This window comes from Hippoglossus hippoglossus, chromosome 17 (genome assembly GCF_009819705.1).
Source record: "Hippoglossus hippoglossus isolate fHipHip1 chromosome 17, fHipHip1.pri, whole genome shotgun sequence".
Lineage (NCBI taxonomy): Eukaryota > Metazoa > Chordata > Actinopteri > Pleuronectiformes > Pleuronectidae > Hippoglossus > Hippoglossus hippoglossus.
Window position 1 is genome coordinate 15,940,033 of NC_047167.1, and position 16,049 is coordinate 15,956,081.

The 16,049-nt window shown below is 40.5% G+C and overlaps 1 protein-coding gene and 2 long non-coding RNA genes across 7 annotated transcripts in view; 1 reads left to right on the forward strand and 2 right to left on the reverse strand.

Annotated features, from left to right (window-relative positions):
* The window catches only part of LOC117778033, a 303,640-nt gene that overhangs the window by 40,180 nt on the left and 247,411 nt on the right, over nucleotides 1-16,049 (reverse strand). The window lies entirely within an intron of this gene.
* Nucleotides 1-16,049, forward strand: part of spidr (scaffold protein involved in DNA repair) — a 32,019-nt gene that overhangs the window by 13,715 nt on the left and 2,255 nt on the right. For all 5 annotated transcript variants that reach the window (XM_034613205.1, XM_034613206.1, XM_034613204.1 and 2 more), the window contains 9 exons: nucleotides 467-711; nucleotides 6,104-6,262; nucleotides 10,193-10,280; nucleotides 11,361-11,501; nucleotides 11,628-11,687; nucleotides 12,207-12,405; nucleotides 13,891-14,085; nucleotides 15,254-15,347; nucleotides 15,440-15,554. In XM_034613205.1, the coding sequence (XP_034469096.1) occupies nucleotides 467-711; nucleotides 6,104-6,262; nucleotides 10,193-10,280; nucleotides 11,361-11,501; nucleotides 11,628-11,687; nucleotides 12,207-12,405; nucleotides 13,891-14,085; nucleotides 15,254-15,347; nucleotides 15,440-15,554 (1,296 nt within the window). The remainder of the gene's footprint in view (nucleotides 1-466; nucleotides 712-6,103; nucleotides 6,263-10,192; nucleotides 10,281-11,360; nucleotides 11,502-11,627; nucleotides 11,688-12,206; nucleotides 12,406-13,890; nucleotides 14,086-15,253; nucleotides 15,348-15,439; nucleotides 15,555-16,049) is intronic.
* LOC117778032 lies at nucleotides 461-3,390 on the reverse strand. Its single transcript, XR_004616717.1, has 2 exons — nucleotides 3,178-3,390; nucleotides 461-689 (listed from the first exon to the last, which is right to left on the reverse strand). It is a non-coding gene; the product is annotated as an uncharacterized LOC117778032 (long non-coding RNA).

Here is a 16,049-nt window from a genome sequence, read left to right on the forward strand (position 1 = left end):
AATCAACACAAGAACAATGAAGAGTCTCTGGGACATCAGTTACCAGTGCTTTCAGTCTCTGCTGTATCAATAACATATGTGGTTGATTGATTTCCTACATCTAAATCTCTGTTTGCAGTAAAATACAAATACATGAACAAAGCAATTGTGGTTGTGATGGAGAAAGACTTCTGAAACATGGTACAACCGGCCACGCCCTAATTTTACAACAGATTTCAAATGCAAAACAAAGAATGGTTTATTTAAATTAGGAATGTGTGCTTATACATGATGTTGCGCAGAGAGAAAGTATAAGCTAATATTACAATGTTTACATTATATGCTAATGAGTCTAATTGAATAGAGTATATCTGTGGTTTCAGTGGCAGGGCTGTGCTGTTGCAGCTTTTGTTTTGATTTTTAACCAATACTTTCAAAGGCCATATAAAAATTCAAAATTTCATTTTCCTGTTTGTCTCCTCTTCAGGTCGCTGTCCCCGATCCTCTGTGCAGTTTTGAAGGTTCTGGGGAATTTCCGGGGCAGTGCCTTTCTCTCCTGGAAGCTGTTGAGCGACTGGGCCAGGCTGGCTCCGTGGGGCAGGATGTGGGGGTGGTGGTCCAGAGAGTTTTCTCCATCCCTCTGCCTGACTGCTCATCTGTGTCCAGCCTCAAACCCAGAGTCCCCTCCAGGCCCTCCTCAGCTCCTCCCCCTGCAGAGCAAGGGAAAACCAGGTATTGTTGAACGAGCTGATAATTGGCGGCCCTGTGAAGCCTTTGGTTTTTCGCTTAATGCCAGAGAACGACTGGGGAAAATGAATGCATTTTTATCTGCTGTGTATGCTTCCCTCCCACAGTCTAAATTGCTCTCTTTGTTAAAATTGCATGCTAGTTTCCTTGGTCTCAGGCCTTGCATGCTCCTCCTTAGTGGCAGAATGAGTCTCAGTGGTTGAGCTATTGTTCACAGAGCGGCAGGCCCCACAAAGTGCTCATATTGTCTCAAGCCATATGGCATTGCTTGACAAAGGACACAAATACTTCTAATTGAATCCAGCCCCTCTGTGAGTGATTCAAGCCAATTCTCAGGAAAGACAGCATGATGTTTTCAGAATCTCATGCACCAGCAAGCCAGAGTTGAACTGATGCCTAATCATACCCCACTGGGTGGAACACTTTGTTTGTTGGTTTGTTTGTTTTTTACCTTAATGTTTTCAAGAAACCCACAAGTATGTTTTGTGGTTGATGTAAAAATGTCATTGGTTTCTGCCCTCGCTTTACAAAAAGGTCACAGTTGTATGAAATTGACTCTGATATATTTTAGCTTTGTTGACTTTATCTGAAGGTGGAGCCTTGACATTGTATTAATTTTCATTGGACAAAATGAAATTTATAGAGCAGAGGGAATAATTTGTTTAGTCGAATAGAGAGTAACTTAAATGGTTTCTGGTTCCAGCTTCTTAAATGTGACGGCTTTATGCTTTTCTTTGAAATGTTGTAACTAGAGTGGGCATTTTTCATAGCTGAAACAAGGAATCAAGACATTAAAAGGAAGATTTATCCATGTTGACAATAAGTGTTACTTGCAGTTCTAGAAATGTACTTTTCTATTAAACCTCCTAATTAGGGGGCCAATTGGTGGCAGCACAACAAGTGCAACACTGAGATAATGTTGTTTACTTTCCTTTAAGCATAGTTTTGCTCTCCACTGAGTTCTGAGGAAAATATACATCTCCAGTGTTTCCCATTAATAACCTAGACTGAAGCGGTCCATGTTGGACACGTAGAGCTGTGTTTGAGACCGACCTGTTTGTCATAGTTGGACTGGCCATCGGCAGCAGCACGAGAGATCCTGCTGGGATGGTGGGTTGGTGGACTGTCAAAACATCCATATTGTTTTTACTGCCCTTGGAAGGCAGGTAGAACTTACACCAGTACTTTCCACTTTACATGTGTGTACATTATGTGACAGGTCTGCACTTCTCTACATGCAGGAAAACCACGGCTTAACACCTGCTTTTTCTTTCTTCCTGTCACTTGGCTGGTCGCGAACTCCGTGGATGTTCATTGAGCAATCTGGCACAGGCTGAATCTAACTCTTTGGGAAACACTGCATCTCTGTAGCGTAATTTTTTACTATGTTTTGGTGGTAGTTGTGTTATAAGTGTAAAAACGACAAAGACGTGACTGGCGAGACTGAGACAAAGTTATGGACTGGGAAACCAAAACAATGACCGAAAAGATGCTAAAACATTCGGCAGAGCTGAGATTTATAGAATTGGCTGATAATTATGTTTTCCACCGCGAGTGACAAATTTGACTTTTTACTTTTTTTCCATTCAACTCGAAATATTGATTCGTCAAGGTGTAAATATGTTGAATGGAATATGGAATATCTTTTTATTTTCTTTGAATAGTTTGTCCTGGATAAAACGTGTATGTTTTATACTCAAAGTTTCCTGTGATATTGAAATGACTTCGAGGTTTACTGGAGTGGTCTCATTATAGTTAATGAGTACGTGAACGTTCTATTTGAAGCAGGTCCAGTAAGTTGCTTGGCCCCCCCCGAACTCATTGTTTTTGTTCTTTGCTGAGTAATAAAAGTATTGGTTTCCTCAGAGTTCAGGGGCCCAAGGGGGGCACTCTGTGGTGGAGGGAGGAGAGCCCCGGACAAGTGAACTGACTAAATGAGCTGCGGTTGTAATTTGACACTCGCTCCTGCCACGCTGCTTCTTCGACTGGTAAACAAACGCCGCCCTCTGACCGGAAACTCTCCTGCCCTTCTCTCTGTTTCTCTCTAACTCAACCAGATTCAACAGGCTTGGTTGGTAGTGAAAGGATGGAGGTGGGGCTGAGGTTAGGAGGGGATCACGCGGGCTTGAGTTCAAAATATCTGGGTGAAATATATATTTTGACAGATTTGTCTGGAAAATCCTTAATTTTAACGTCTGTTCTTTTCTACATTTTGTTTTATTGTCTTGTTTATTCAATAATATAACAGGCTGTTAAAGGAACAAAAAAACAAAAACCAGATCCCAGTTCTTCCCTTTCATGATAGGTTTTGGACTGAATTGCTGCACAGAAATAAAAGCACTTTGTACAATATATTGCTTTTCTACTTTTCCAGTATGCACGAAGAAAGCAGAATAGTTTACTTCGCAGCCCGCTGGCCTCATGTTGTGTTAACACAGGGACAGTTTGTACCTCTCTTGTTGTGTCCCCAGCCTGTATGACTCACTTCCCTGGTCAGAATGCTTATTTGATCCTTTTGTTGTTTAGCCTCTGTGTGGACACACAGGGGAGCGAGGCCAGTAGATATTTATGCCTGAAGAAGATGTTAAGTTCCCGTAAATTCAGAGTTGAATAAACAAGAAGATTAACTGTTTGTAGGAAGTGAGGAGAGGCTAGTTTTTTCTCTCTCTCTCTGTGGAGAAGGAACACAATGTGCTGCAAGGATCCTATTACAAGCGTGTTTATTGCGCTGCCTGCACTGATTGGTGCACAACACATAGAAAGGAATCCCGCCTGTCCGCCCCCCCGCCAATGAGGCCCCTCTGCATCCGCGGGTCGCTTACTAAGTATGTTGCCAAGTAATGTTCATGTGTGTGGGCTTACACCGTGTCGCTGTGTGTGAGAGAAGGAGCGCGTGTGTGTTTGCACAGACTCTGTGGATCGTAGTTCCTGGAAGGAAAAGAGAGGTGCTGAGAAATTTCTGTGATCACTCACAATAACAAATTCTTGAAAAAAGGCCTGAGACTGAAACCGGCCAATGGCAGAGGAGTTTTTGGGAGTGAGGGGTCGCTGTGTGAGGAAGTGGGGCTGTGACCGACTAAAGGAGGGACTGTACACAGAGCTGTGGTTGTTTATGTCGAGCTGGTACCACCTTGAGTCTCATCACCTATTTATCTGTTCCATCTGTCAACATCAAGTGTGTTATCAGCGTTCACACATAGGTTTCTACAAGTTCAAACCAGCTCCACCAAAAGTGAAAGTGTATTTATATCCTTACGAAACTCTTTTAGCAACTGTGATTTTTTTTTTTATTCTAGGTTCAACTTTTGATTCACTGATTTATCCTAGTGTAGTTTTATTGTTGTAAGAAAAATATAATGTATCTCTCAAGTGAAGCCATTTCCCTTCGCTTTAGATTTTTATTAAAGTTTGTTGTGACTAAACATCTCGCCTGCTACTGTTGAAACATTTAGCTCACAATCTTCAGAAATCGACAATTTAGATTTGCAACCGAGTCATTTATTATGTAGAATTACTAATTTACTGCTGCTTACGAGTGAAGATGTGCTGCTTTTTTCACTTTTTTACCAGTCAGAATTTTATGTCAGTTTTAGAATTGACTTTGGTTATCGCCATTTCACCTCCCTTTCTAACCTTCTCTAGACTTAACAACAAATCAGAAATCTAATCAAAAGATGTATCAATAATGAACGTAATTGTTGATCATGATTTTTATGACATGGTTCAACAACCTTACTCACTTCAACTGTCAGTGTGAAATGTGTGTTTTTAAAGAATGTGAGGAATGCGTGTTTTGTGGTGTTTCCTCTTCTTTCTTTGTGTCCAGCATGTTAAGAAATGACTGCTCTCTGCTGTGATAACTATCATCCATGTGAAGGGGGCAGGGGTCCATTGAGTTTACACGTTGAACTTTTGCCCTCATGTTAACTGGTCCACAAGCTTTTAAGTTAGAGAAACATTAAACACAATTCAAACAGTCCTTGTTGTTTTAATAGGACGTTGTGTAGGTCTGATTTTGGATTGTGAATTAAACAAACAACTGGGAATAATCTTGGTTAAAATGTTGGCCTGCGCCTCCAGAAGTTATGGCAGGAATGTTATTTAGATATCTATTTCCAGGTCCCTCAAGACAAACACAGACAGACCCCATGTTTACCAACAGAGGACAGTTATAGGCCCAATCAGGCGGTTGAAAATGTCTCAAAACCTTCCCAGTGTCTGGAGTATGTGCATGCATGCACATGCACGATGGGCATGATGACACTCCTCCTTCACGCTGTTTTTTTTTTTTTTAGCCTGGACGTTGTTTGTCAAACCAGGGATATGAACTCCACTGTTTACTCTCAGGGCTGGTACTGGGCTGTGTCTGGGCTTGACTGAAGGAGATACTGGAGCCTGTAGTAGTCCTCTGGGAGCAGCAGGCTGAAGGAATACACTGCGGTTCAATGCCTTACAACTTTGTAGGCCAAAGGTCTTTTCTGTCAGCAGCAGCCTGTCAAACCAGCCTCTAGTATTAACACTTTCAAATGTCACGACTGAGACTCCACAGTGTATTGTTAGTGTGTCACTGGGAGCAGTGGTATTTAAGTCCTGTAAATAATTACTTGTTTAATTGGCTAATTATTTTTATCAACAATAATAAATAAAAAAATGTATCAGCAAAACCAAAATAAAACAAATACAGATCCGTAAAAATGTATTAGAATAGTATTTTCAACAGAAGTACTTGCAGTGGAACCATTTATGTATTTATTTAATACGATTTTTGATTTATTAATATAATGTTACTGCAAATTATAATTGATAATTTGTCAATCCAACTTCAGTGGGGTGAAGGTGCAGCTGGGACAAAGGAAAATAAATGCTCAGTGCAGACCAAGTATTACAAATTATCCAAAAACAATCAACTGATTAGCTGAACGTGCACAGATGTTTAAACTTTCTCCTTTTCTCGTCCAAACTGCCTCAAACTTTAAGAGTGACAACTTGTTGAAAATGTAGGTTCATTAAATTTTGGATTATTGTTTAATTCCAGTGTGTAACATTTGGTGACATTAAAATATTTATATACCAGAAAAGAGCGGTTGTAAATTTTATTCTGACCTGGTCCTTTGTTGCATGTCTTCTGAAAGCTCTCTCCCCATTTCACGCTTTTGTTGTCCTATCAATAATGAAATGCCCCAAATAAAAAAGTAGACAGTGTAGAATTAAAATAGTCAAAACATTGTGAGGAAGCAAGTTCGACACTTTTGTTTGGCGTTGAGGATGCATACATGGGGTTTGCTGAGGAACACTGAATGCAGACAGAATCTATTCTCTGTATACCTTTATATTTAAACTAGCATCAATTGTCTCTACATTTTATTGTGTTTTCCAGGCTGTGTGTTCTGGTTCAGGACAGTTATGGCATGTTCAGCATGGTCCAGCTGCACCTCCTGCCCTGCAAGGACGACGTCCTCCAGTACTGCCAGAGGTGGCAGGGGAAGACCTGTGTCCTGAGAGGCATCAAAGTGGTGCAGCGGGTCACTCGAGAGAGGTAAGACCCTCACACTTCTCTGCACTCATCCCTCCGAGCTAGATGAGGATAGCTTTTCACCTGAATTTCAGTTCAACCACCATCGATAAACTTCAACCTGCGACCAACACAGAGTTATGATATGGATTCCTGCTATATGTGAAGTTATCTTATCTCACTGCTTTACCATCTTGGACAACAGCCGGGGGTAAATACCTGTGATAGACACTTCCTGATATGACATAGTGGAAAGGTGGCCTCAGGGTTAGTGGAAGCTCTGAGACTATTTTCACAATACAATGTTTTTTTTTCTGTATAATAATTTCTGTCGACACTAACACATCTGAAAACTGCATATCACATGACCATTCACATACACTGGGCATGTGTTTGTCCGTGTTAACAGGAAGCGAACTGTCAACTCTTCAGTTGGTTGCTTAGTTAGAAAATACTGCAAAAAGTAACACCAGTGGTAAAAAGTAAGACCAGGGATTCATTTGCTTTGACACTGGGACCAGGGGTGTTTCTAAAAGTCTTAGGTTTAGGGGCTCAAAAACTCTGGAGTTGTGTAGTGTAGCAAAAGTGATGTGTGTCTGTGTATAGCAGGGTTTTCAAGTATAAAATGTGTCTGTGTGGATGGAGCCTGAAACTATCAGGCACATTGCCCCTGGTCCCTGAATCTCCTTAAATCTCAATTATGAATAAGCACAAGAAATCCCCTGGTTTTTATCCTTGAATGCCCTTTTGTAAACATTGACATCCACATTTACAATACCATGAGAACTGAATGTTTGAGGATTACTTTGCTTTCCTGCCAGCAGTACCACTGTGTTTACATGTAAAGTGATACCGGGGTGCACGGTGTCCCTTGTGAGTTTCCATAGTCAGGATCCCAGATTAGAAGCAGTGACATTGGAGCATTTAGAGCCAGGCTGGGGGTATGTTTACATCCTTGGTATTTTTCAACGCTACCACAGCCTATAATGTCTCTGGAGGTTGTCTGTGGTCGGACTGTGATTCATGGGTTATCCTGAAGGCTGACACACGGGCCCTCTTACGAAAAACACGTGGTGTCGGTGGACATAAATCAGGCTTTAATTTATTTTTTCTCCAGTTTCTTAGAAACTCCTGGACGTCTAGGAGTATTCTAATAATAAAGTTGGGCCCTATTATTAGTAGTAAATCTCTGATACTGTGACATTCCCATGTCATCACTTTTCACTGTACAAATGCCAATTTAAAAGTCATCACCCAACCCTACCTAAAAACCCATACCTTAAAGAAATAGTTTGTAGTTTCACATCAGGAATTTTCTCAATATAATACAGTTTAAAACTTAAATTAAATTCACTGAACCTTGCAAAGTCCTTCTATGGTTCCTTTGGGAGTTGGCAAGGAATGACCTTTATTTGCTCTCCTGCCAGTTAGATGACACCACCGTCATGTCTGTCTGTTAAATATGAAGTTACAGCAGGCAGTCAGTTAGCCTAGCATAAAGACTGGCTGCATAGGGAAACTAACCTGTCTCTGTTCAAAAGTTTTTTTTTAAAGTATCCTCCTACGACTCCTATTCAGACCAACTTAATCACTGCATGAAAAAAAACTTCCTCATTCATTTGAATGGGGCCACTCCTTAGGCTTGTACAGAAAGAAACTGGGTCATGATCCAGCAAGGTGCTGTTAGTTTTCTGCTGTTTATTCTGCCTTTGTCACAATGACAGAATAACTGGTTGTGATAACTATCCAGAGTTGAATAACTCAGTCTAACAAACACTGTGCAGTATTGTGTGTCTGATGAGCCTCTAAACTCAAACTGGACTTCCTGGATAACAACTAAGTGCTTCACCAGTGTCTAAGTCCTTAGGCTGTTTAAACACGGAACGCCTGCTCACTAAAGCTGCTTTCAGACATGCACAGGACTCTGCAGTTCTCCGGAGGAGGTGCATGTGTGAATGCAAATGTTTGAGTGAGACGCCACTCCATAGTTTCTACGGACTTTGTCCACCTGACCTCCTACTATAAAGTCCCTAGAAATCCAGGAGAAGTCGACGTGTGAACACAGCTGGGGATCCCTCCCTGGATTCACAGCAAGCGAGTGGGGGGGGGGGTTGATGCGACAGACGCAAAATGAAAACCTGATGGTGAACATCATAAAGTCTCAGCACCCAGCCAAGAAATGGTAACACAGGTTATAATTACTGATCTGAAGTCGTGCTGATAGGTGGATTCAGATTTAGCTGTTTCTTTTGGAGACAGCCTCTGCCATACTCCTCGTTGCGCTCCTCTCCAGCTCTGACAAACTTGCTGGTTGCCTCAAAACTCGTCACTACCAGTGTACAATGCAGAAATGTTGTATCCTGAGAAATACAGAGATTTACCCTGTGCTTATTTAGCATAGTGTGAACTTGTTTGGCAAAAACTTGCCTGAAACAGACATTAATTCCTATGTAAAGGTTCGGCACCCAAGCCTTAACAACATAAATTCTTGGAGGGGTGTGACATGCATTTTTCTTTATTTTTATTTTTAGTTTCTGTCAATACAACGTTACAAAGACATTTAAAATGTACGATAATTATAATTGATGCACAAACCCTAAAAGAAAACCAAAGAATGTTGCACAGTAAAGAAGGATCAAGTTGATGAGTTAAGAGGAAGGAACATCATATTACAAAAAGAAAAACAATATATATACAAACCACTATTCATTAGTAGTGAATTGCCTCATCGCTTTAAAAAAAAAAAAAATTAAATAATTGGTCAGATCCTCCAACCACCTGTCAAACTAAAATGTCAAAACCTTTCCACCTTTACAACGACTTGTGTTACGACTTCACCTCGTCCCACACAACTATGAGATAAGTCTGTTTCCAAAGAAGTGAGCTGAAACTGCCCAGTCGTGTGTGTGTGTGTGTGTGTGTGTGTGTGTGTGTGTGTGTGTGTGTGTGTGTGTGTGTGTGTGTGTGTGTGTGTGTGTGTGTGTGTGTGTGTGTGTGTGTGTGTGTGTGTGTGTGTGTGTGTGTGTACGTGTGTGTGTACGTGTGTGTGTACGTGTACGTGTACTATGAGGAGTGATTCTCCACAGGAAGTAGCGTGTTCTTGGACAAAAGAGATAAAAATGTGTCTGGAAGGATTGAGGGTGAGAATGGAAGATTACTCACCAGCTCATCTCTACAGTTTAAAGTTAAGCTAATGCAGTTGAATGTTAAAGGTTAATAAGCTCAGTGTCAAAATCTAAGTGTGTTGAATGAGTCCTGTTAGTTGGTTGTTACTCATCCGTCTGCAGGCCTCACCGGACTTGAATGGGCTGCAGAACCAGTTCCCCACACACAAAAACCCTGTGATTACAGGCTGACTAACAGGTTAACCACTGGCTGATATGACAGCGCCTACATGGATGAATAAGTAACATTGACCGGCCACCATGAACTCAACCAGCACTTCTCAGAAAAAAGACAGTGAATCATGAGTTTGACGTCTCTTGGCGGAGGTGTCACTTGAGTGTTTAAATCAGTGTTAAGTAAACAAAACATCTTGTATTTAGTACGATCTGATTTCAGTGTGTCATTACTAAGATTAAAGACGACGAATCCCGCCGTTTAAATTCACTTGTAATTGGTTTTCTAAACCGTGTTACTTTTGCACCACAATGATAATGCGATTTACATAGGGTGTGAACAGTTTTCCCAGCCTTCAGTATCTGGAAACCTGCCTGTGAAAAAAGTTTTTGTGTGCATCTGCTCTGCCAGCCCGAGCATGCTCTCTGTTAATTCTGGTTGGCGTTAGAACAACCTCTGTTTTTAACAGATTTGTGTTTCAGCGGAAGTGAAACTGGTTTTGAAAGCTCTCAATGTTTCTGAAGTTGCTTATTCGCCAGTTTCTCCTTATCCCACACGTTTTAGTTCCCCCTCCCTCCTCACTCGTTTCTTCTTCTTTTTTTATCTCACTCTCAGGCGCACCAGGCTTTTCAGTTTGATCGACAGTCTGTGGCCCCCAGTGATTCCTCTCAAAGATCATGAAAACACACCAAACATGTCCAAAGTAAGTTCTGACCTCATGAGAAAATCACGCATGAAGGCCAAGTGAGGCCTTTGTTTTTATTGTTGATGGATCTGCTGATTTATTTTCCCGACTAACTGTTACATCAAACATCATTTGGTCTGTAGAATTTCAGAAAATCATGTGCTCATGATGAGTTTCGGAAGTCCAACAGGATAATGACACATTTACAAATAAATCTTCAAGCTCTGTGTTGTCTTTTTGATTTGCAAAGAGCATTGTATGGTTTCAAGCCTCTTAATGTGAGGATTTGTTGTGATGTTGAACACTGAATATTTTTAGGTTTTGGGTCAGAAACAAGCTTGATGAAACTTTGACATGCTGTATTCATGATTTTAAGATACTTTATTCAAATTTATTGAAATTATTAATCACTGAAATAGACAATAGTTGCATCCCTAAGTAAATCGTTTGTTTTGTCTGACCAACACCTCAGAACCAAAATGTATTTAGTTTATCATCAATATTGTCAAAGAAGGGAAGAAAAGCAAATCTTCACAATATTTACACTTTTTTTACGTAAACTTGTAGAACAAACTTGTAGAACTCTTTCAATTTCATCCAAGCCTTATGTAGCCGGCTGGTTTTGAAGGAAGATGATATACTTATTCTTAATCCTAACTACAACGCTGTGATTGGTCGATTGTTTAACCATTGAGGGACGACATTCTTCAGGGTGCACAACACAAGACCGCTATCAATCATTGAGGAAACATAAGATGCGTGCAGTATCTGACTCAGGGTCTGAAACCGTGTCTGACTTGGTGTCTGGAACAGGCCAATATTACCGATATATTTCACAGCAAAACAAAAAGTTGTGTTTGTTGACTATATTAAAATACTATGAGTAAAGTCAAACTCAAACAGACGATTGTAAACATGGTTGCATGTTTTCTGCCTTTGCGATACATTGCGCTGTCAGAGCCACCTTAGAAAATGTTTGACTAAAATGACGGCTCACTTTGAGAACAGTTACTCACTAACAGTTGGTAAATCAATGTAGGACTCTGTATATTTTCTTTAACATGGAACGTATTTAAAAGTTTTCTTTGTTTTCTTTAGGAGAGCAGACCTGCAGGTCCAGCTCTGAGCTTCTGCTACCTGCTGTCAGGTCAGGAGAGCTCTGTTGAACCCACCGAGGGGCAGACTGTGTCCACGCTATATGTTCCCCCCACACGACGAACCTTAAGAGACATAGTGCAGGTGAACAGTTTTCCACAGCACACACACACACACACACAGACAAATTAAATAACATGCAGCAGGTTTGAGATAACTTATCTTTACTAGTTCCATCTTAAACAATTTTTTTTTCTTTCTCTTTTTCAGAGTGAGATGAAAACCTGTCGCTGCAGTTTCATTGCTACAGTTTTACACAAGAGAGAGCAGGTGGGTTTTTGTCCCTTTTCGTTTGTATCAGAAAAACACAGATTTCATTTGACTTCAACCAAAAGAGCAGAATAAACACGCTGTCTCAAGCAGCTCCTCTTCAGATCGTTTAAACCAAGAAACTGATAAGATTTCAGCTCTGACGTTGAGAGCGGCGCTCATATCGCTGTGTGTAAGACAATCTGTGTCAGGCGTGGGTGTACCTTACCATTGATTGATTCGACCTTTAAACTTTAAACTGGGATGAGATAGCAGCTCAGAACAAAGTGGTGGACTTTGCCACATGCTCACACCACTGAAACACACAGATACACTTTTTAAGGCTGTTGTAGTAAACCCGCATTGTGTGCGGGTTGAGTGACTAATCTCATCAAAGCTGTTTGCAGAAATTGCTGCATCGCAATTTTTTTTTATGTTATGTTTCCTTTAAATTGTACATTTCTAGGTCATTCTCTGTTTCTAAGTATTTCTCAGTTTGAGTGGGGTTTTTTTGTCTTCCCTTTTGTGATTCGTCTTCAGAGCAGCGATGTAGGCCAGGGTGAGGTGTGGTTGGTGCTGACAGACCCCAGTCTTCAGGAAGAGCAGCCTGAGAGACCATGCAGAAGAACAGTGGCCCTGTGTGTGAGCACTTCCTGTGTTCTCACTTCCTCTGTCCTTGAAGCACTGCGCTCCCCCGCTGCCTGTGGCCTGACGTTCAGAGATGCCATCACAGAACATGGTAGATAGAACAAATGACGTGGTTTATTGTGACCGGACATACCTTTCGATCAATGTCTCATAAAGATGATATGTTAAAAGGTTGTGTGCACCGGTCACATTTCCTCTCTTATCTTTTTGGATGAACCTGTGATTAAATCAGTGGTTCACAGCGTTTGGTTCAAAGTGTTCTGTGGCCCTTCACTAAAAGTCTTAAGCACATTTCTCTTCTAAAATTCTCACATGGTTGCATTTAAAGGGCCGGAGAGGTAAAATTATCCAATATTCCACCCAAAAAATCTAAAGTCAAGAGAAAACCCCCAAAGTTTAATGGATTTCACATTTGTGTAGCAGAACTTGTTTTTACTCTGTCACACCACATTAATCATCACAACCCGTCAGATGTGAGACTGGGAGTCGTCTTTTTATTCAGCAATTGTCTTTCTGTGTATGTTTGGTTGTGTCCTCTCCCATCTTTAGATTTAGGTGATCAAAGGTCACTGTTACCTCACAAATCATGTTTTTGTCCATAACACAAGAAGTTGTACTCAAATTTTCACAAAACTTCACACAAATATCTAATGATAAAGACCTAACACGTTGACATCATCATGTTCTTCTTAAACACCTTTCTGTTCATTATTCAACCACATAATTTGCCCGACACTGATTTGGTAAAACTAATATTAGTTTGTCCACCTTGTAACCATGGTGACTGTAGAGATTCCCTGTGCTGCCGGGTTGAAAACGTGTGTGAAGCATCAACATTTCAGAATTTGTAGATTGTTTGCGGCAACATTCATGACAGATGTGGATGCAAACTGCAGCTTGACTGGTTGGCATGCAACCTCAAGGCTATAAATCTAGTTTCTTACTTGTTATTCACTTGGAAATTCTTCACCATGTGGAGCCCTGTTGAGTTATGCACAACCCCATCCAAACATACACATGTATTATAGGTTCTATTAAAACTGGGGTTCTCCACTTATGTCCTTTTTTAAATGAATCTCAATCCATATTAAACCATAAAAACAGCTGCCCAGCACTGTCAAGAGCACACCAGAGCCACAAGCGGAGATGTGACCCTTACTGTAAAGCTGATGATCATCCGAAGCCTGAAAAAGTTATTACCAGACTGACATCAATGTTGTTACAAGCTAAAAAATATATATATATTTTCCTGTTTGTTTGCTGTTTACGAAACAAGACTAGAAACAATCTTCACCTTGGAAAGTTTTGCCAAAGATCCATTTTCACAGATCTACAATGCAAAACCCATAAAAATAATACCTGTGTTTGTGGAACAAAGCCTGAGGGGGCTGTGATGTTCACATTCTATAACCTCGATCTTGCACTCGGGAATCACATGTTAACTCACTTTGTTGCATCGTATTTTCAACAAAATCTACCAACACTCACTAAACGTCTTTGGGGAGGAGCAGAGTAAATGCTGCAGATTGTTTATAGACATTTCATTCTTAATTCAGTTTTTAATTTGAACATCTAGGTGTCCTTCTGTGTGCGGAGCAGTCAGTTGTTGAGGTATGCTGCGACAAGCCTGAAGGCAGCCTCCAGTCTACGACACGGCAGGCGTTACTTTCACAGTTGTTGACTGAGCCCCAGGTGCAGACCCTGCCCCAACCTGTGAGACTGGATCCCCTGACTCTGGACACCACGCCCAACTCCCTCTGTTCTCTCACAGGTCAGTTTCCCCCTGTTTGCATGTAGCTTGTCTAAATCTGACGTGATTCCTGCAGAACATTCCCTATGTTTTCTTTTCTCAGAGAAAGAAAACCACTTGTTTTTTTTGTTTTGTTTTTTTCATATATAAGTTTGCAGCTCAGCAAGAGGCCTTGATGTGGTTTGAAGGCATCGCTTTCTTCTGTTTCTTATTCACTGTCCTCAGGGTGTCATTGTGTGGAACTTTAAGGAATAAAAACACATGCAATATTCTTGAATTCATGTCAGTTCCTATATTGTTTTTTCAGTGAAATGTTCATGCCTGCTCCCTTGTAGAGTTCATTTGAGGGTGGCATCATGGGAAAATAATCAAATGTAGAGGCCTGTTTCAGTATCTCTCAGTGAGATTGTTTCTCAACGTCAAATATGATTTGCCAAAGTTTTGAAGAAATGTGTTAGTCAAAATATCAATTCAATACTTTTCTGCTTTTAACTCATTAACTGGTTTTAATTCATTTGCTTCAGGCAACATTCAAAGTCCTTGTCATGATGTATTGATTTCTTTCTTGAAATGTCTTCAAAGCTTTTCCAAATGTGGTGCAGATAAAAAACACGAGTGGCTTATATTAGATAATAATCTGCATCTGTTGACTTCGTGTCGCAGTTGAGGGCAAAGATCAAACTGTGAACCCTCTCGGTTCTGGCCCCTCTGGCCGTAAATGTTTGGTCAGGTGGCAGAAAAAAATTAAACAAACATATTGTCTTTTGCACTCATGTAGTGTCTTCTGGAAATGAACAGTGAAAAAAGCCTCAGACCTGAAAGCACGAGAAACATTTATCAGAGTCTGTATCTTATTAAAGGATCCATATTTGTGGATGAATCAACAGCTCTGGCCTTCATGTGACATGGTGTTAAGGCAGAGTTACATCTCTGCCGCATTTATCACTGCGACCTCAGATATATATGAAATGGATGTGTGTATCTCTCACAGCCTGTCACACTCATAAACACACACTGAAACTGACTCGTAGATCAGTTATCAGTGTTTCCTTTCCCATACACCAGTTGAAAGTAGAATAGAATGAATGATAAAAATAAGCAGGTTGTCACCCACGAGTAGCTTTAATATAAAGAACAGTTAGTATGGATGTAAGATTGTTGATTCTAACAGTTTTATTTTTGTCTGCAGGGGTGATAGTTGGTGTAGATGAGAACACAGCCTATTCCTGGCCTGCGTGTAATTACTGCGGAAGTGACAACTTAGAGATTTTACCGGAAAGGCCGTAAGTTGTCATAATTAATCAGAACGGCTCAATATTAATCATCATGAGGAATCCTGCTTTTCATTTTGTTGGGGTTTTTTTCCTTTTCACAGTCAAAACTTCTACTGTGTGTCTTGTAAGTCAGCGGTGGAGAAGCCAGAAACAAAGATTCAACTGGATGTGTTTCTGACTTCTTCTTCAGCAAGTAATTGCACTTTAAAGGTGAAGGTGAGAACACTGCTTAATGCGTCTTAAGTATGAATCCTAACACTTTTTATTTTTATTATTTTATGTTTGATGTCAAAAATCCAAATGTTTCAGGGATAATCAGTTATTATTTTACTCTGTATAAGTGACGAGTTTAGTTCAGTGGTTCAGTATTTTTGTGAAATCCATTTGTTTGCTTCGAGTGAGTTTAGAAGATTGATACCACTCATGTCTGTACGCTAAATGCAAAGCTACAGCAAGTAGATGTTTAGCCTTAGTTTAGCATAAAGATTGTGAACTTGAGTTAACAGCGAGTCTTGCTCTGTCCCAAGGTAACGAAATCCACTCACCCACTATTCTGAAACAGTCTTAACTTGGAATATCTAGTTATTTAATCCACATAACACCAAAGTGTAAACAGAACACTTTGGCATTTTACAGGAGGCTGTGTGCTGGACTGTCTCTTAACCAGGACAAGTGTCCTTCTTGAGTCTTTGCTGGTTTCTTGTCAACTGC